The following is a 21170-nucleotide window of genomic DNA, read 5'->3' on the forward strand; positions in this document are numbered from 1 at the left end:
AAATTGGGGCTCCCAGAGATTTAAATGTCATTAAATGGGGGTCCGTAGACTAATTTATGTCAAACTGGGGGTCCTTGAAATTAAAATGATTGAGAATCTCTGCTAGAGAAACCGTCTCTCATGGGGATCCCTGGCATATCTTTTCAAATGGAGGTCCGTGGGCTAATTAGTGTCAATTTGGCGTGAAAAAGTTTGGGAACCACTGCAGTATACACACTCGTATTTGCACTCGTTTTTGCTACCTCGTATTTGCTACCTTAGTAAATATGCTATACTTTTGATGCTTTTCTGTAACGCGGCTGTAGCATCATTTACGAATAAACAGAAAGTTAGAGCATGGAGATAATAAGAGGTTTCTGCCCAACAACAGCAGTATAGTAGTATGGCATTTGTTTACAGCAGAGTTCCGTCTCCAGGTAGGGTTAACAAGCTAGCGCATATCCATATGCACACACGCACACACGCACACACACACACACACACACACACACACACACACACACACACACACACACACACACACACACACGCAAACACACATCCACAGTATGTACAGTAAACATTGAGATTTATTTAGACCACGGCTACCTAGGAGCCCTTCAATGAAACAAACACACACACTGATTTTCTGAAGCATGTAATAACAGTTTGGGAGCTCGTTCAGACTTCAGAGCTATCTTGGCCTCCAAACAAAAGGCAAAAACAATAATTTGAATAAATGAAGGTAATTTGCTGCCGTCGAAGATCTAATCAGCCAGTATTCTACTGGAGGGCCAACGCATGCCGAGGCTGTGTGTGTGTGTGTGTGTGTGTGTGTGTGTGTGTGTGTGTGTGTGTGTGTGTGTGTGTGTGTGTGTGTGTGTGTGTGTGTGTGTGTGTGTGTGTGTGTGTGTGTGTGTGTGTGTGTGTGTGTGTGTGTGTGTGTGTGTGTGTGTGTGTGTGTGTGTGTGTGTGTGTGTGTTTACAGAGAGAGAGGAGGGAGAGAAGAGATAAATTCAGAAACAGATGAGGAAAGAGAGAGAGAAAGAGAGAAACACACACAGTCACACACACACACACACACACATGCATCCTGTTCTCATGCTGTGCTCTCCACTCATAAACTATACCCATCAGGCTTTGCCAATCCCGCAGCCAATCAAAACACTTGCTCGCAGCTACCAGCAGCCACTTGTACAGGCAGTCAAAACATTGACAAAACACACTAACCCAGAGAGTTTACATCTGTCTGTATGTACTGTATGTATGTGTGTGTGTGTGTGTGTGTGTGTGTGTGTGTGTGTGTGTGTGTGTGTGTGTGTATGTATGTATGCTCCCAGAGTTCAATTAGCACTCAGGACTTCACCGCCACTGGTGGAAAAAGTACTACTTTTTTTTTACTTAGACCTGAGGCCGATTAAAAAAAACCTCTTCTAAATGTCTTCTAAATCAGTTTCCTAAGTCAGTGGTGCTCAACATCTTTCATGTCAAGGACCACCAGAAGTATCTGTAATTGGCCGTGGACCCCCGTATGTTGTTCCAGGGACCCCCCCCCCCCCCCCCCCCTCCCCAGAAGCAAAGATTTGACAAAACAAGCAAAGATTTGCGGCACATTTTCATGATTTTTCCAAAATAGCAGATCTACAAGCTCGTAGCATGGCACTCAGTGCCGCGCTACGAGCTTGTAGATCTGCTATTTTTCAATAGCAGATCCAACATAACACATCTGTTACAAGTAAAAGTCCGGGATTCTACATTTACTTGAGTAAAAGTACAAAAGTAGTGGTATAAATATTTACTTAAAGTACCAAAAGTAGAACGTATAAAAAATCTTTTGAAAATAGTATGCAGATGCAACGCATTGTGAGCTTGTCGATCGGCTATTTTCGACCGGCCAAAATGGGCTGAAGTGTTTAATTTATGTTTTTTAATAATAATCTAAATCTTTTTAAGTAAAAGTATTGGAAATTGGAAATACTACGTTAAGTACGTAAGTACCGTACTTGAGTAAATGTACTTAGTTACATGTTCACCCGATGTGTGTGGTGTGGTGTGTTGTGTTGTGTGTTGAAGCCTCAGCCACGGTGGAGGACTTCCAGATTCGACCCCATGCCCTGATGGTCCACTCGTACCGCGCCCCGGCCTTCTGCGACCACTGTGGAGAGATGCTCTGGGGTCTGGTCCGCCAGGGACTCAAATGTGAAGGTATAGTGTGTGTGTGTGTGTGTGTGTGTGTGTGTGTGTGTGTGTGTGTGTGTGTGCTTGTGTGTGTATGTGTGTGTGTGTGTGTGTGTGTGTGATGTGGTGGACAAAGTACTGTACTGGTTGACCTTTTGAAAGTAGCTGCAAAACGGATAAGTTCCGAGTAGTCTTGAACGCAGCATTAGCCCTGCTCCTCCCCTACTGCTGCAGTCGCTGTCCATGGTGCTGAAGTCATTTCTCAGCCTCCCTCCCCTGTGACTCTCAATGGAGGGCGGGTGATTGCGCATGTGTATGTGTGTGTGTGTGTGTGTGTGTGAGAGCATTTGTGGATGGATGGATGGATGGATGGATGGATGGCATGGCATGGAATGGAATGGAATGGACTGGACTGGATAAATTGATAGGCACTTTCGGTGTTCATTTGATGTATACTTTCCCCTCCCTCCAGGTTGCGGGTTGAATTACCACAAGCGCTGTGCCTTCAAGATCCCCAACAACTGCAGTGGACTGAAGAAGCGTCGGCTGTCCAACGTGTCCCTGACGGGCCTGGGGCTGCCAGGGGGGGGAGGAGGGGGAGGAGGAGGAGGGGGCTTCTCCTTCAACCTGGTCTCAGGGCCGCCGCCCTCGCCCACTCCACCACACTGCAGCTCCGATGAATCACTGCTGGTGCGTATATGCATTATGCACGTCATGCTCTGGGCAGAACATTTTGTTGTTAAAGAATGTCTTCTTCTCTATGAATTACATTCACATGGAGATGCTTTGTTTTTTTGTCGCATTCCAAAAAATGTGATGACCGGCGGGGTCCGGTAAACGGTTCACATCTGTTTCACATCTGGCCACGTTCAGTCCAAAGTCCCGGATGTCAACTTGATCCGCCCACTTGATCAAGGACGCATCAGTGCATTTCAGTAACAGCCAAATAGCCCAGAATGCATTTCACATAAATCAGCAGTATTGGCAGATGAATTTCCAATAAGCATAAACAAAGCGGAGATCCGGGCACACTCAATGTTAAAAAGGAGGAAAACTTTATTGAACCGACATGTTTCGACCTATACGGTCTTCATCAATAAATTGTGTGATCATGTGATCTTAAGTACAATTCCGTCTCAGATTAGGAAGATGCTGAGAGAACCTTCGTTCTGAGCGTTTTGAGCTTGTCGATGTTCTTCTTTTGTTATTTTTGTTTGTTAACAGTTTTGGAGGTTTCCACTCGGCAGATATTAGATGATAAATAAAGTTTTCTGTGCAGATACAGTGCAGATACAACTGGGGTGTGAAGTAATAAGTGACATGCAACAAATTGATTGTAATTTAAACTAGCAAACTTAAAGTTGTCACTCTATGTATAGCCTTTACGACAGGGGAAACAGATTTGGCAAGTTGTTGTTTGGCTTTGTTCTTTGTGATGTCAGCAATGTTCAGGCCACCTGTGTTACATACACACACTCACGCACATGCACGTACACTCACACAGGGGGGAATGCGGACATAGAAAATGATAGGCTGCTACCTTTGGAAAACCAGAAATAGTTTGAGTTTCAGTGAGTCAGACATGCGTGGGTTTGGAACATTACTTCAGTCTGTAGTCTGTGGGAAAGACAGGTCTGTTTTAATAGGTTTACCTATTAAAACAGAATCTGGGTTTAGATCTGTTTTTACCACTTAGACCCCATGCATCCATATTCTGGGGAAGGCATTGTATAAGTTTGTAGATCGGCTATTTTCAGCGATGATATGCAGAGCCAAACCAGAAAATACACTACAGTATGGACTATGCTTGCGGGCTCCACTGACTTCACCTCTCCATTCTTCTCTCCCCATCTCTCCTTCCTACGTCTCTAGTCTCCACTCAGTCCCGGTATGGAGGTATGTCCTTTTTCTCTGCATCGTTAACACCTTGTTGACACATTTTCCCTCACCCTGAAGTGTAATCCTTCCGATGTAACCTTTGCCTCCGCCTCCTCCTCCTCATCAGAAGAGCATGGCAGATTGTTTCTCTGGCCGCGAGCGACGCTCCAGTTCCGTGTCGTACATTGGCCGACCGATCGAGCTGGACAAGATCCTGCTGTCCAAGGTCAAAGTTCCCCACAGCTTCCTGATTCACTCGTACACCAGACCCACCGTCTGCCAGCACTGCAAGAAACTCCTCAAAGGACTCTTCAGACAGGGCCTGCAGTGTAAAGGTCGGCCATCACTTAATCCCTGATGCGTTGTTGAGCGGAGCCCCCCAGGGCTCTATGCTAGTAACTTCTCTGCTTTCGCTCCGCATTGAATAACTTCACTGAAAAGAGCCGATTGACAACAGACAGAACAGAGTGCCAATTAGCCATGTATGAGGCAAATACAAAATGACTTCATTATAAGAAGACACTTTTCACTATACCTGTCGCCTGTCGGTATGATTTGATACAAACCGACTATACCGACATTCATTTACATATTATTATACAATTATTATTATGAAATGTTCTAGTACTTTTACCATGCATTTTCAGAATTTCTGAGATTATTTACAGCATTGTTTACCACTGTAAGCATGTGCCTGTTGCACATCTTAACAAAAATGCTATTGTATAAAACTAAACATTTTCCACAGATTGTTGGGACAGATTGAGGATGAAGAGTGACTGTTTAGGGTTTGTGTTTACAAGTTGTCGGGCTGAAAATCGAACAATGTGTGTACACAGACCCTGTCAGGCAGAGCATATAACGAATGGCCCTCCTGAGGCCTTTAGGAGGGCCATTCGAGACGCAAGCGGAGCCTGCACCACCGTTGCCCAGGTGGAGCCTGCAGAACCATTACGGCTCAAGAAACCACCACTCCTGAATGAAGTGTCTGGTGCTGGGAGTCTGGTGCAACGCACAGGTCCTGGCAGTACTCCTGGTGAGAGCAGGAGTGGACCTGGTGAGACGTAGGAGGAGCCCGGACAGAGCCTAGTCCTTCCACATGCCAGAATTGTGCCTCCCAGTCCCGGCAGAGTAGTTCCGGAGTGGTTCCAACGGTGTTCCAATTGTGTGGCCCTGGTCTTTCCCTAGTGGCTCTGATCGAGGGTAGCTACTGGGACGTAAATCCCGGACTTGATCAACCCCGGCTGGGTCACCCGAGTGAGGGGTATGATGTTCGAGAGACCCGAAACCCCGAGGGGATACATCACTGAGGATCCATCCAAGCGATGTCATTTTGTTCTGAGGATGGTCTTAATGTAGGCGTAACGTATGACCTTGCTTTTCCAGAAAGAAAAACGGTCTTATACTCTCAGGCAAATGTGATCATCTGGATGGATAGAACAGGAGAACAGGAGATTGAAATAATTATCTATTATGATGTATTGGATTCACTTATTGCAGATCCCCCCCCCCCCCCCCCTCTCTCTCTCTCTCTCTCACACACATGCATGTACGCGCACACTCACACACACACACACACACACACACACACACACACACACACACACACACACACACACACACACACACACACACACACACACACAGATTGCAAGTTTAATTGTCATAAGAGATGTGCTCCAAAAGTTCCAAACAACTGTCTCGGAGAAGTCTGCAATAATGGAGGTAAGACAGGCCTATACTGTAGTGGCAGAAAATGTCAAATATGCAGCGAATACCTCTCTAAAACCTCTCAGAACAAGCCAAAGTAAAGAAGTAAATAAATCAGAGTATACCAGTAGCCTACATTGAGAAAAAATACAATACCTCGGATACAGTAAAAAAATACAATACAATACTCGGATACAGTCAAACTGCTCTGAAGAACTTGACTTTCCCACAAACAAATAATAATATTATTAAAATAAATAATATTGTTTCTCAAACATTGATATGAACGAAAAAAAACTGCTACATGGCAAAGTTACAGTAATAGTCTCAGAGGACAAGGATGTCAGTAAAAGTTTCATGAAGATAAGACAATTATGAATGAACACTACAGACACACACACATACTACACAACACAGCACAATAACAGACACACACATACTTACTACACAACACAGCACAATAACAGACACACACACACACACACACACACACACACACACACACACACACATACTACACAACACAGCACAATAACAGACACACACACACACACACACACACACACACACACACACACACACACATACTACACAACACAGCACAATGGATGAGAACTCCACCGGGATTACCACCCACCCATCCACCCACCCACCCACCCATCCATCCATCCACCCATCCACCCACCGATCCACCCATCCACCCATCAACCCATCCATCCATCCACCCATCCACCCACCTATCCATCCATCCACCCATCCACCCACCGATCCACCCATCCACCCATCAACCCATCCATCCATCCATCCATCCATCCACCCACCCACCCACCCATCCACCCACCGATCCACCCACCCATCCATCCATCCATCCGCAGACCTTCTGAGTCCGGGGGCGGAGTCAGACGTTGTCATGGAGGAGGGTTGCCTTGACGACCAGGACGTCGATAGGGCCGGCATCCTCGTCCTATTAGACGACATGGAGGAAGCGATGTCTTCGGAGGGGGCGGGCGTACTACTGGAGGCGGGGCATGGCGATCTCTGCGATCTCCACGACCCCGACCTAGATGACTCCAACAGAGCTATCAGGTACACACACGCACACATGCACATTGCACACACACACACACACACACACACATACACACACACACACACACACACACACACACACACACACACACACACACTTATTAATTGAAATGCTAACTTCTGTAGACTCTCTTCCTACCTTTCTTCTTGTATCAACTAACTGCTATGTTTCTGTTGCCCCCCCCCCCCTGCAGCCCATCAACCAGTAATAACATTCCTCTGATGAGAGTCGTCCAATCGGTGAAGCACATCAAGAGGAAGAGTAGCAGTGCGTTGAAAGAGGGCTGGATGGTTCATTACACCAGCAAAGATACACTGGTAACTACTGTCTGTCTGTCTGTCTGTCTGTCTGTCTGTCTGTCTGTCTGTCTGTCTGTCTGTCTGTCTGTCTGTCTGTCTGTCTGTCTGTCTGTCTGTCTGTCTGTCTGTCTGTCTGTCTGTCTGTCTGTCCGTCCGTCCGTCCGTCCGTCCGTAATAACTCTCCTCTCCTCTGTGTGTTTCAGAGGAAAAGACATTACTGGAGGCTGGACAGTAAATGCATCACGTTGTTCCAGAATGAAACAGGAAGCAGATACTACAAGGTACGACCAAAGATGGTTTATGTATGAAGATGGGCCAACTTCATTGGAGCCACTAGAGGCGAAATGGTACACAAGTTAAGGAGTTATGGAATGGATCAGAAGCTGTGTTCACGTTCACTCTCCCATTGGAAATGAATAGACTCCAACATTCTTCCTGTCTCCTAATAATGTCACCGCCCACCTCACGCAGATACAGGAAGTAAAGCAAAGTTGGCCTCAAATTTTCCTCTTGGGTACGACTCACTCTGATTCATGAAGCTATAGGTTTGTTATTGAATGATGGATCCTGTACAACCACTCGATATGGAGCTCATGACTAAAGCAGCCCTGAATGTGACTCCTACTAGTAGACTACCTTAGCCTACTGCCATAGCAAGGTAGAGTGACTGCGGTTCCCTCCCCCAGAGTTAGTGTCTCGAAGTGTCTCTTGAGCGAGACTCTGAACCCCTAATTGCTCCCGATGTGCAGGTCGGTGCCTTGCATGGTTTCCGCCGCCATCGGTGTATGACTGTGTGTGAATGAGTGAATGTTATGCACAATCTATGTGAAGCGCCTTGGATAAAGGCTCTATATAAATTTACCATTTATTATGGTAGGTCTGACTCCACTGTTTACTGTACCTCTACTCTACCCACTGTGTGTGTGTGTGTGTGTGTGTGTGTGTGTGTTGCAGGAGATCCCTCTGTGTGAGGTTCTGTCTCTGGACCCGGCGCGCTGCTTCTCTCTGCTCCCCGACGGAGCCAATTCACACTGCTTCGAGATCGTCACGGCAACGCTGGTCTACTACATAGGAGAGAGCCTCCAGTGGCCCGATGGCAGTACCGCGGCCATCGGGCCCCGCAGCCCCGCTGCCGGACACACTAACTTACTGGTGAGAGCCCATGCAGCGGTGGTGGGGGGGTTTCTGCCTTTATTGGATAGCGTACAATATGGTGACAGGAAATGGGGGGAGAGATGGTGGGGGGTTGACACGTGGCAAAGGTCGTCGGGATCGGGACTCGAACCCGCGACACGCCGTCAGGCTGGCTCAGCCCGGACCGCTACACTAGCCGCCTGGGCCTCAGATTTTTACTTTTAGTAAAAGTATCAATACTGCGATGTAGAAATACTCTGTTACAAGTAAAAGTCTGTATTAAAAATGTACTTGAGCACAAAAGTACAGACGATTTTTGGCATTGTGAGCTTGCAGATCGGCGAAGTTCCCACCCGACAGCGAAGGTATAGTTACTGCTCTCCAGCCACTTTAAACGAGTTAAACTAACCCGTCTTCGTGTGTGTGTGTGTGTGTGTGTGTGTGTGTGTGTTTCACCAGGTCAGTGGTGTGGGTCAGGAGGTGTCCAGGATGTGGGAGATGGCCATCCAACGTGCTCTGATGCCTGCCATCTCAACAGGAACACAACACACCAAACACAGTAGGATTTACTCGCTTTAATCTTTGCCCAGGAGATCATGCTTTCACCCCTCTGCGCGTGTGTGTGTGTGTGTGTGTGTGTGTGTGTGTGTGTGTGTGTGTGTGTGTGTGTGTGTGTCTGTGTGTGTGTGTGTGTGTGTGTGTGTGTGTGTGCGTGCGTGCGTGCGTGCGTGCAAGTTAAGACATCTTGAAAAACAACAGACACGGTGGCACAGTTGGTAGTGCTGTCGCCTCACAGCTAGAAGGTCCTGGGTTCGATTCCCGCTCGGGACGCTGTGGGTGCTGGCGGCGTGTTTCCTCCTCCGCGTCATCAGTGCCCATACCTGAAGGTGGGGTTGGCGAAAGGGCCTTTCTGTGTGGAGTTTGCATGTTCTCCCCGTGTCCCCTAGGGTAGGTACCCTCACAAAATACATGCAGTAATCCTGGTCACTAAACTGCCTCCCCCTGGCCAGCCAGGGCGCCTGATGGAGGGGAAAGGAACTGGTTGGAATAACGTGTTCCTTCCACACGCTACGTCCAACCAGGGAAACTTCCCCCTGTCAGGTGTAAAGGAGCAACTTGGACACTCAGGCATGAAGGAAGCATGAGTTCAAGTCCGTTGCTCTCCCCATGTCCCCCATATATGGGGACTAGGTTGGTGGAGGGTGTGTAGAGCCCAGGATCACATTAGATGATTGACACGGGTGACAAATGGGTTACAAAATCGTGGGATAAAAAAAATAACAACAGACAGGATATAGGGGGTTGACAGATACCGGTAGATAGATTTCTGACCGCTGTGTGTTTGTCTCCTTTAGAGGACGTGTCCATCAGTATCTCTGTTTCCAACTGCCAGGTCCAAGAGAATGTGGTGAGGACACACACACACACACACACACACACACACACACACACACACACACGCACACACAAAATATGTTTATTTCATGTCCACATAAAGAGAAGTACAAGGACGCCTTGTACAAAGGACATAAACACTGCCAGTGCAGTCAGACAATAAGAGAACAGACAGTTACAAAGTGCATAGACGGCAGAACATTGTTGCATACAGTATGGTTGACATACTCGTCAGACACAGCAGACATAAATCATGGATAAAGGAAACAACGCCTCCTCCAAATTGAGCTGCTTCCTATAATGGCTGATACTTCAGCACCTTGCTAACTGCTTGCATGCACGTGCACACCTAGTACCTACGCACACATGCACATACACACATATTTACATGCCTAGATCAGTGGTTTTCAACCCTTTTCATATCAAGGCCCATTTTCTATTGTGCATTTGAGCGACGGACCACCATTTGATGACCTTTACCCTCTCAGACCCAGAACGTAGAATATGTTGTTATCGTTGGATCATAATTACCATTAGGAGAGACAACAGGCTGTATTGGTGTTGGTATACCATTAGGAGAGACAACAGGCTGTATTGGTGTTGGTATACCATTAGGAGAGACAACAGGCTGTATTGGTGTTGGTATACCATTAGGAGAGACAACAGGCTGTATTGGTGTTGGTATACCATTAGGAGAGACAACAGGCTGTATTGGTGTTGGTATACCATTAGGAGAGACAACAGGCTGTATTGGTGTTGGTATACCATTAGGAGAGACAACAGGCTGTATTGGTGTTGGTATACCATTAGGAGAGACAACAGGCTGTATTGGTGTTGGTATACCATTAGGAGAGACAACAGGTTGTATTGGTGTTGGTATACCATTAGGAGAGACAACAGGTTGTATTGGTGTTGGTATACTGTACCATTAGGAGAGACAACAGGCTGTATTGGTGTTGGTATACCATTAGGAGAGACAACAGGTTGTATTGGTGTTGGTATACCATTAGGAGAGACAACAGGTTGTATTGGTGTTGGTATACCATTAGGAGAGACAACAGGTTGTATTGGTGTTGGTATACCATTAGGAGAGACAACAGGTTGTATTGGTGTTGGTATACCATTAGGAGAGACAACAGGTTGTATTGGTGTTGGTATACCATTAGGAGAGACAACAGGCTGTATTGGTGTTGGTATACCATTAGGAGAGACAACAGGCTGTATTGGTGTTGGTATACCATTAGGAGAGACAACAGGTTGTATTGGTGTTGGTATACCATTAGGAGAGACAACAGGTTGTATTGGTGTTGGTATACCATTAGGAGAGACAACAGGTTGTATTGGTGTTGGTATACCATTAGGAGAGACAACAGGTTGTATTGGTGTTGGTATACCATTAGGAGAGACAACAGGCTGTATTGGTGTTGGTATACCATTAGGAGAGACAACAGGCTGTATTGGTGTTGGTATACTGTACCATTAGGAGAGACAACAGGCTGTATTGGTGTTGGTATACCATTAGGAGAGACAACAGGCAAACCTTGTTTGCCTGTTGTCTAATCGTATAGTTGTCTAATCGTCTAATCGTTCTCTAATCGTATAGACTTCTTGTAAATTAGGTGATGCAGATGTTTAACAATGATTTAACTCTTGAGAGCGTAAAATGAAACCAAACCCCCTCAAGGACCACTGGTGGTCTCCGGACCACTGGTTGAAAACCACTGGCCTAGATGCACATCGTTGCTGTCAGGAAGAAACCTGACAGCAAAAGTAAAACTTGATCATATTTCAGCGTCCCACAAGAGCATGAAAAGTAGCAGATCTGCAAGCTCGAAATGGGATAACACAAAATGTTAGCATGCTAACTAATTGTAGTCCATCGTTTGAACTACAATGCATCAGTATGAGGGGAGCTTTCACCTCGTACTGCTGTGTGTTCAGAGTGTACTGTACACACTAACACTGCTCTATAGACACGTTACTCAACTCAACTCAAACTTTATTTAAAGAGCACATATTATTACAACGACCAATGGTCGACCAAAGTGCTGTACAGGTTAAAAATCAGGAAAGCAAGACAGGCAAAAAACTAAGAGAAACAGATCAATGCAAGAAAACATAACATAAATGCATAACAATTTACAAATTATGAAGAGAAATAGAAGATAAAAAAGGTGAAAGAAAAGTCATTATTAAAAAGTATTACAAAAAGTATTACAAATTTTACAATCAAGCAGTCGAAGGCCAAAGTGAAGAAATCAGTCTTCAATAAGGACTTAAAAGCCTCTAATGAGGGAGCAGAGCAAATATGGAGGAGGGGTACAGTAGGTTGTTCCAGAGTCTAGGACTGGCCGCTGCAAAGGACCGGTCACTTCCGGTTACACACGCACGCGCGCACGCACGCACGCACGCACGCACGCACGCACGCACGCACACACACACGCTCACCTTAGGCAACACACAGGCCACATTTATTCTACTGTACACACACACATGCGCGCACTTTCTCTCTCTCTCAGTGCGTCAGAGCTCCAAGGTGTGAGCGTCTTCAAGCAAAATGGAGATTACTGTCATTAGCCACTCAGCCCGTGGCAACCATGACGACAGCCCTGATGATAATTAGGCAGTGAGCGAGGCGGCAGGCACACGTGTGTGTGTGTGTGTGTGTGTGTGTGTGTGTGTGTGTGTGTGTGTGTGTAAGAGAGGGGGGGTGGGGGGAACTGATGGTGGTAATATCGTATTTCTGTCTTTCCCCCGTCGAGGTGCGACGTGATATTAGGCTGTCAAACTAAAAGGTGGGGGAGATTATTGCACACAAAACGAGAGGGGAAATCGTCGATGTCGGGTGGAAACCTTGTACTGTATGTCCAAAAACCGTTACTTCTCAGGAAAGGGAAACGGACGTTTTCTGAAATAGTGAAAATAGACAATCTACGCGCGATCTACAAGCTCTATAAGCCGATCTACAAGCTCTATAAGCCGATCTACAAGCTCTATAAGCCGATCTACAAGCTCTATAAGCCGATCTACAAGCTCTATAAGCCGATCTACAAGCTCTATAAGCCGATCTACAAGCTCTATAAGCCGATCTACAAGCTCTATAAGCCGATCTACAAGCTCTATAAGCCGATCTACAAGCTCAAGCTGCTTCTTTTCTTTTGTACGGCATGGGGGTCCATATAGACTTGGCTGCTACATGACGAAGTGGCAGGTTGGTTTCTTGTATGAAACAACATTTGTTACAAGTCAAGATGTATTTATATCGACCGCATGACGTCCTGCGTTGTCATTTAGTGCCCTAAACAAACATTAAAGTCAATAGACTTGGCTGGCGAACGATTTACGTCACAAGTGCCATAAACAAACATTAAACATCCCATAGACTTGGCTGCCATATGACGGAATTTGGAGATACAAGGTTTACGCTGAAAGCGATGTAATTCCAGTTGAAAGAGGAGGAGGAGCAGAGCAGCCTGCACTCCATCATCCATACACTTACATTATGTTTGAATCCGACACAATCCTTCGGAGAGACTTAAGCCTCATACATACTCCAGGGTGAAGTGATAGGTTATCACCCCGTGAGGTGATAGCTGATCATAGAGGCGAGTGACGTAATGTTGTAGTTTACTAACTCTTAAAAAAACGTGGTGATAAGTTATCACCTCAAACTGGAGTATGAATGCGCCTTTACTGTAGTCCAACCATTAAATAAGCCTCAGTAGATCAGCAACATTGCAATGAACCAATAGCGATGAACCCAATGCTGGGTTCTGGATCAAATCCTAGATCAGCATGAGGACTCAATACTGCTGTGATTGTACTATTTATTCAAATACTACTACAAATTGTCAATCCTGCACTGTGATTGGCTGAAGCCTGTTTTGTGCACTGTGATTGGTTAAAAAGTATAGCCTGGGAAGCATTCCTTTTCGGGTTTATGATCCGGTCGCGAGTCATGTTGTAGTCACTGATTTGTAGTCGTCAGGCAGGAAACCATAAGAACTACCCAAAATAATAATCACCCCGATCATAATTTTAGGGCCTACCCAAAAAAATCCTTTCGTTTTGCTGATTTTTATAATACAAATTAAATATAAAAGTCAGTGTACTTTCCAGAGACTATGTAGCGTCTGCATACCTTTCTTATCCCATGGGGAAATTCTATTTATTGGGTATTGGGTATAGGCCCTAAATTATGATCAGGGGGGATTATTTTGGGTAGTTGTGGTTTCCTGTCTGATGACCACAAATCAGTGACTGCAACATGACGTAAATTACCATCCGCTCGCGACCGGATCACACAGCGGTTTAATTACACAGACCAGGTTTTCCTCCGAGGTGGAAAACTGGCAGCCATGACTAATAACCACAGATGAAAGAAACAGCCCTCAAAAAAGATCCAGCGTCCTAGTATCAGATCCTAGATGGAGAGACAGCGAGATCAGGTCAATGTATACCATGCAGCAACTGCAGGACAACAGAATGCTTCAAAAAGACAAAAAGGCGGCACAATTTGTTTTTGATATGTTTATATGTCTGTCTGTCCAGGACATCAGCTCAGTGTATCAGATCTTCCCTGACGAGGTTCTGGGATCAGGGCAGTTTGGCATCGTGTATGGAGGTAACACACGTGTGCACACAGCACACATATGCACGCACGCACGCACGCATGCACGCACGCACACACACACACACACACACACACACACACACACACACACACACACACACACAGACACAGACAAAGACACAGACACACAGAGGTTGGCAGGTTACTGATTATTGCAGGCTACTGGCGTTGTCACATAGCTGTGTGTTTGTGTTGCAGGGAAACACAGGAAGTCAGGCCGCGACGTGGCCATTAAAATCATCGATAAACTACGATTCCCAACCAAACAGGAAAGCCAGCTACGCAATGAGGTGGCAATACTACAGGTATACATGCACACTGTAGAAATACACAATACACACACACACACACACACAGAGATGGTTATGCTGATCACAATGGACATTTTTGTCAAAATTCCACTTTTTAACAACAATAATAATTATTATTACCAGAAACACATAAAGAGCTATAGCCCTGAATGACAGGTCTATAACTCAGATTGTACAAATGGAACCAAATGAACCCGTATGGTCCATTTGGTTCCATTTGAACACTCTCAGAGTTAATACCCATTTAGACCTGAGGACGATTCTAAAAATGTTCTACATCCTGACAAGTATTCTGAAAAACATTTTCATGTCAAGGACCCCCAAAGATCTATGGCCACCGACCCCTCATCTGAAAATATGTAGCTCCAGAGACCGCAGAAGCAGAGATTTGAGTTAAAAAACTTTCGCTCTGAAAGAATATATATCCAAAGATTTGCGCCACATTTTCACGATTTAAAAAAATATAGCATCTTAGATCATAGATCATAGATCTACAAGCTACAAGCATCATAGATCTACAAGCTCGTAGCGCGGCACTCTGTGCCGCTCTATGAGCTTGTAGATCTGCACATTTTTCGTTACACAACACAATGCTTAAAACACCAAAAGGGGTTCCCGTCCAGAATTGGTTAAAGGTGGTCCTTAAAACATTTGATAACCGCTGTGCTAGTGGACTCCTAATGTGCCATACAGTGTCATAATAAAGTGTCATACTGTACATATTCTGAATAAAACCTGGAGAATGACATTCAGTAATTGGGTCTCATGATCAAAATAAGAATATTGTAGGCCGCCGCTAAACGAGGAGATGAGCTGATCTGTTGTTCTGCCTCCCATAATCCCAGTAGTGAACAAATCTTGGCATAGATGTGTTCCCATCTCTTCAAGCTACTGTTAAAAACAATTATAGTGACACTTTGAATAAAATTTGTCTTGATTTAGACAGATGGTCGTCATTGCCCAACTCTCTTCGAGCTCGAGTATCAATCATAAAGATGAATGTCCTCCCTAGGGTTAATTTTGTTAGTTCTATGCTCCCACTGACACCGCCAGCACGGTATTGGACTAAGATTCATTCTGCTATATCTAAATTTGTGTGGAATAGGAAACGCCCACGTCTCAAACTTTCCTTGTTACAGCGGGAGAGCTGATGGCGGTCTCTTCAAATTATACTATTGGGCTTTCACTCTTCGCCCCCTTTTAAGATATTTCGACTCAACTATAAAAGTCTGTTGGCGAGAGCTTGAGGAGAGTTTGGTTCATCCTGTTGAATTGAGAGATCTGATCTATTCAAACATAACAAATAGTCAATGCAAAGTTCGCTTTGGGCCAATCATTTCTCAGTTAGTAACAGTATGGAAAATTGTAACAGTATGAAAAATTGCGCAAGATTGATTTGAAATGGAATTCGTTTTCCCCAGTGTTCAACAATGATGGTTTGCTTTTGGACAATCGTCCTATTCGTTTTCCCAGATGGAGTTCCAAGGGGATTCATACTTTGGTTGATTTATTTGATGTTAATGGTTTACGTTCTTTCCAGAATTTATGTGATATTTTTAACTTGCCTGGTAACTATTTTTTTTCTATTTACAATTGAGAACTGCCATGAGGACATACGGGGTTCCATGGCAGACCCCCCTTGCAATGCACCCTTTGCATAGACTTATCTGTGATGTTAGGTCAAGAGGTTTTGTTTCCATATTGTATGATTATTTATTAGAATCTAGTTATGGGACCTTGGCTGTCGATACTGTATGGAGGAATGACATACCAAATTTAGATCCAGATTGGAGCTGGGATACAGTGTGGTCTAATGTTGTCCTGTCTTCTAGGAATCCTGATCACCAACAAATTCATCAAAATTTTGTTCATCGGACATACTTAACCCGCCGCAGATTGTGTGCTATGCGGATTTTAAATAATCACAACTGCACTTTCTGCACTCCGAACACCATAGGTACATTCTTTCATATGGTGTGGGAGTGTCCGGGTGTCCTCACATTTTGGAATCTGGTTGCTGCTAAACTTTCGATTATACTACAAATTAACATCACACCCTCCCCATCTCTATTCTTATTAAATGATGTATCCCAGTTGCCATTAAATAATACCCGTATTCGTGTCTTCTTTGCTGGCGTAACGGCCACAAAGAAGATGGTTGCTTCGCGCTGGAAACCGCCTCATACATTGTCATTTGGCCAATGGGCTTTGACCTATCTAGACATCATTTATCTAGAAATGTCTACAGCAAGATTGCATGGTGCAAAAGAGGAAAACATGGACATTTGGTCTGGTATTGCAGATTTGGTTACGAGCATGATTTAGTCATTATTATTGTTATTATTATTATCATTATTCAATTATTTTTTGTTCCCATTGCACAGTAGTAAGAGTACTGGCATTTTGTGGCATCTTTGGTCTCGGGGGGAGGGGTGGGTGGGATTGTTTGTTTTTGTGTTTCTTGCTTTTGCTGTTGTGTTGTTTATATGTGTTTTGTTTTCTTTAGTCATTTATGTGATTTTGTGTCTTATTGTGATTTTATTTTAATAAAAAACATTTGATAACAAAAAAAAATAATATTGTAGGCCTAATGGTGTGTCAAAATGGAAATAAAAAATGTCCGACGGACAACGTCTTAGCCTTAGCCACGGACACATTTGTCCGTGCACGGACATATTGATGACCTGCGATGCTGCTGAAGATGCTGATGATAATAGCTTTCATCCCAGAACCTGCAACACCCTGGTGTGGTCAACCTGGACTGCATGTTCGAGACCCCGGAGCGTGTGTTCGTTGTCATGGAGAAGCTCCATGGAGACATGCTGGAGATGATCCTGTCCAGCGAGAAGGGACGACTGCCAGAGAGAATCACCAAGTTCCTGGTTACACAGGTAGAACGCGCACGCACACACGCACGCGCACACACACACGCACGCGCACGCACACACGCACGCGAGCACACACAGACACACACACACACACACTTGAAGTCTTGTCCATCTGTTTTGGCTGTCTACGTATATGCCCCATAGAGCTATACAATACTCCCGTTCATTTCACTGAAGTTGCTCACGTAGCGCATACTGTACTCCTACTTTAACATTTTTACAGCACAAAGTAAAGTGTCACAGAGTACACTATACTACAGTACGAGCCCTGGGCCGTTCCTGGGGCTCTGGATGTTCCGGGGACCCCCCGGGGACCCTTACACGGTCCCCCCGGGGACCCCCACATGGTAACACTGTAATTTCTCGACCTTTTCGGACCGTTTCGGATGTGTGTGTGTGTGTGTGTGTGTGTGTGTGTGTGTGTGTGTGTGTGTGTGTGTGTGTGTGTGTGTGTGTGTGTGTGTGTGTGTGTGTGTGTGTGCGTGCGTGCGTGCGTGCGTGCGTGCGTGCGTGCGTGCGTGCGTGTGTGCGTGTCAGATCCTTGTAGCTCTTCGCCACCTCCACATTAAGAACATCGTTCACTGTGACCTGAAACCAGAGAATGTTCTGCTGGCATCTGCAGACTCTTTTCCACAGGTAACAGCTGTGTGAGTGAGTGTGCGTGCGTGCGTGCGTGCGTGCGTCAGTTGAGTCAGAGCCCGTTTTAAACTCTGCTCTGATGTCTAAGAGGCTCAGTGTCGTATCCTGATGAGTCATAACAAATTCAATGCTATTCAGTACATGCACGCATAGTGCTTATTTTTGCTCTGTGTGTGTTGCTCTGTGATGTCATCACATTAATCACAGTATTTATTTTAAAGGCACATTCCATTGTTTGTTAAAGGGAATCTTACAGACAAACTCATGGGTGCTTTATGTCTCTGTACATGGTTTAAACGGTGAGCTGAGCTTAGGCCAATGTCTATAGATGTCTATGGCAGGGGTCTCCAATGTTTTTCCAGGCAAGGACCCCTTAGCTAGGAGAGAGAGATAAAACAGGGACCCCCACTACATGCATTATTACATTGTATGAAATAGTTGGACAGGTTGAAGTGTTAAACGTTTTCATAGATTTCATTGATAGCTTCCTAGACTTGTTTCACAGCACTATCATCTATCATCATTCGTTCCCGGCGTTCTTGTGTTGCAGTGTTCTCTATGCCTCCAGTTTCATACTCAAGTAGCCTACAGTACTTGAGCAAATGTGCTTCAAGGTTCACCCGGGTCGAAGAAATGTGTTGAAGTGTCCCCGAACAATTCAAAGGTGTTTGCTCTATATACCAACTGAGCTAACTGAACACAATACATTAGATCAACCGTAGTCAGTAGGAGACTGTTTGTCCTGGGAAGAAGTATCCTAGTGGCAAACAGCAGAAGGCCTGGTGGTCGTGCTGTGGTAGTATACAGTAGGCTACTGGGCACATCCCCCGTTGCCAACTGTAGAATCAGGCACGTCGTGGCGTGGCTCTGCATGTTGGGCAGCTCAAATGAAAGCTGTCTGTCTGTCTGTCTGTCTGTCTGTCTGTCTGTCTGTCTGTCTGTCTGTCTGTCTGTCTGTCTGTCTGTCTGTCCGCGTGCGTGCGTGCGTCTTTGCACTGCAGGTGAAGCTGTGTGACTTTGGGTTTGCCCGTATCATCGGTGAGAAGTCCTTCAGGCGCTCCGTGGTCGGCACCCCGGCCTACCTGGCCCCAGAGGTCCTCCGCAACAAAGGCTACAACCGCTCTCTGGACATGTGGTCCGTGGGGGTCATCGTCTACGTCAGGTAGGAGGAGCTCTCTGGACATGTGGTCCGTGGGGGTCATCGTCTACGTCAGGTAGGAGGAGCTCTCTGGACATGTGGTCCGTGGGGGTCATCGTCTACGTCAGGTAGGAGGAGCTCTCTGGACATGTGGTCCGTGGGGGTCATCGTCTACGTCAGGTAGGAGGAGCTCTTTGGACATGTGGTCCGTGGGGGTCATCGTCTACGTCAGGTAGGAGGAGCTCTTTGGACATGTGGTCCGTGGGGGTCATCGTCTACGTCAGGTAGGAGGAGCTCTCTGGACATGTGGTCCGTGGGGGTCATCGTCTACGTCAGGTAGGAGGAGCTCTTTGGACATGTGGTCCGTGGGGGTCATCGTCTATGTCAGGTAGGAGGAGCTCTTTGGACATGTGGTCCGTGGGGGTCATCGTCTACGTCAGGTAGGAGGAGCTCTTTGGACATGTGGTCCGTGGGGGTCATCGTCTACGTCAGGTATAGGAGGAGCGTTCATCTATCTCTCGCATGGGGGTTTCTCTCAACCCTTTTCATACCACGGTCCATTAGTTATTCAGCGTTTGAGCCAGGGACCACCATTTGATGAGATGTAGCCTCTCAGACCCAAGACTTAGAAGGTTTAGTTGTCGTTGGATAAGATTCTGTCCACAAAAATCCATCCATCCTGTATTGATGTGGTGCCACAGGAGGCAAACCTTGATCAAAATAACAATTATTTTACATTCTCTAATTGTGTAGACTTCTTGTAAATTAAATAATGCAGATGTTTCACAATAGTATTTTATGGGTCCATTTGGTTTCATTTTACACTTGCAAGAGTTAAAGATCCATTTGGTTACCAACACCATTTAGCTGGGGACCTCCTGGAATCCCCTCAAAGACTACTGGTGGTCCCCAGACCACTGGTTGAGAACCACTGAGTTATTACTTGCGCAAGCAGAGCGCGCAAGTAATCATTTCGCTTGGTCTCTTCGAAGTGAAGCCAAGTTTTCTTCAACCGTAAGTCTGTGCCTGGTTTGCTGGGACCAGTTACAACATTACGTCATCCTTGAGAGAGTACATGGTGTGTATATGACGTAATGTTACAAGTTACAAGTTAAAAGTTACAACATTACGTCATATACACACCATGTACTCTCTCAAGGATGACGTAATGTTGTAACTGGTCCCAGCAAACCAGGCACAGACTTACGGTTGAAAAAAACTTGGCTTCACTTTTTGGAACCAAGTAACCACAGTATACTGCTAATCAAATTACAACTACATACTCTGTATGTAGTTGTAATGTGATTTGTAATTTGTAAATCTGTGCCTGGTCTGCTGGGAACAGACTACACAGATGACCATATCTCTTACGTCATCACTGAGAGCTAGTCATACATATACACACACCATGTACTCTGGTCCCAGTTCTCAACGATGACGTAATGTTGTAACTGGTCCCAGCAAACCAGGCACAGACTTACGGTTGAAAAAAACTTGGCTTCACTTTTTGGAACCAAGTAACCACGGTATACTGCTAATCAAATTACAACTACATACTCTGTATGTAGTTGTAATGTGATTTGTAATTTGTAAATCTGTGCCTGGTCTGCTGGGACCAGACTACACAGATGACCATATCTCTTACGTCATCACTTACTATTTACTATTACTATTTTTCATATAAAGGCAGAAGATAGTAGAAAAGATAAAGACACACGGTTATTTGATCTGGATTGCACAAAAAGTAAACTATCACAAACAGGAGGTTTACCAACAACACTCAGTATAGCAATTGGTGCACAAGTGATGTTGACTACTAATGTAATGGTATCTGATGGATTAGTCAAAGGTATCAGAGGACTTGTTGAGTATATTGACTTTGAGAAAAACGACACCTA

At 45.3% G+C, this 21170-nt stretch overlaps 1 protein-coding gene across 1 annotated transcript in view; it reads left to right on the forward strand.

The window, feature by feature from the left end:
* The window catches only part of prkd1 (protein kinase D1), a 51559-nt gene that overhangs the window by 21921 nt on the left and 8468 nt on the right, over positions 1–21170 (forward strand). The window contains exons 3-18 of the mRNA XM_080783559.1: positions 2053–2184; positions 2630–2847; positions 4030–4053; positions 4163–4370; positions 5683–5760; positions 6621–6831; positions 7029–7152; positions 7338–7415; positions 8089–8286; positions 8728–8827; positions 9624–9676; positions 14215–14287; positions 14495–14601; positions 17337–17498; positions 18033–18131; positions 19136–19296. Coding sequence (XP_080639685.1) covers positions 2053–2184; positions 2630–2847; positions 4030–4053; positions 4163–4370; positions 5683–5760; positions 6621–6831; positions 7029–7152; positions 7338–7415; positions 8089–8286; positions 8728–8827; positions 9624–9676; positions 14215–14287; positions 14495–14601; positions 17337–17498; positions 18033–18131; positions 19136–19296 — 2026 coding nt within the window. The remainder of the gene's footprint in view (positions 1–2052; positions 2185–2629; positions 2848–4029; positions 4054–4162; positions 4371–5682; positions 5761–6620; positions 6832–7028; positions 7153–7337; positions 7416–8088; positions 8287–8727; positions 8828–9623; positions 9677–14214; positions 14288–14494; positions 14602–17336; positions 17499–18032; positions 18132–19135; positions 19297–21170) is intronic.

Source organism: Protomyctophum bolini, assembly GCF_963924005.1.
Source record: "Protomyctophum bolini genome assembly, chromosome: 15".
Classification (NCBI taxonomy): domain Eukaryota; kingdom Metazoa; phylum Chordata; class Actinopteri; order Myctophiformes; family Myctophidae; genus Protomyctophum; species Protomyctophum bolini.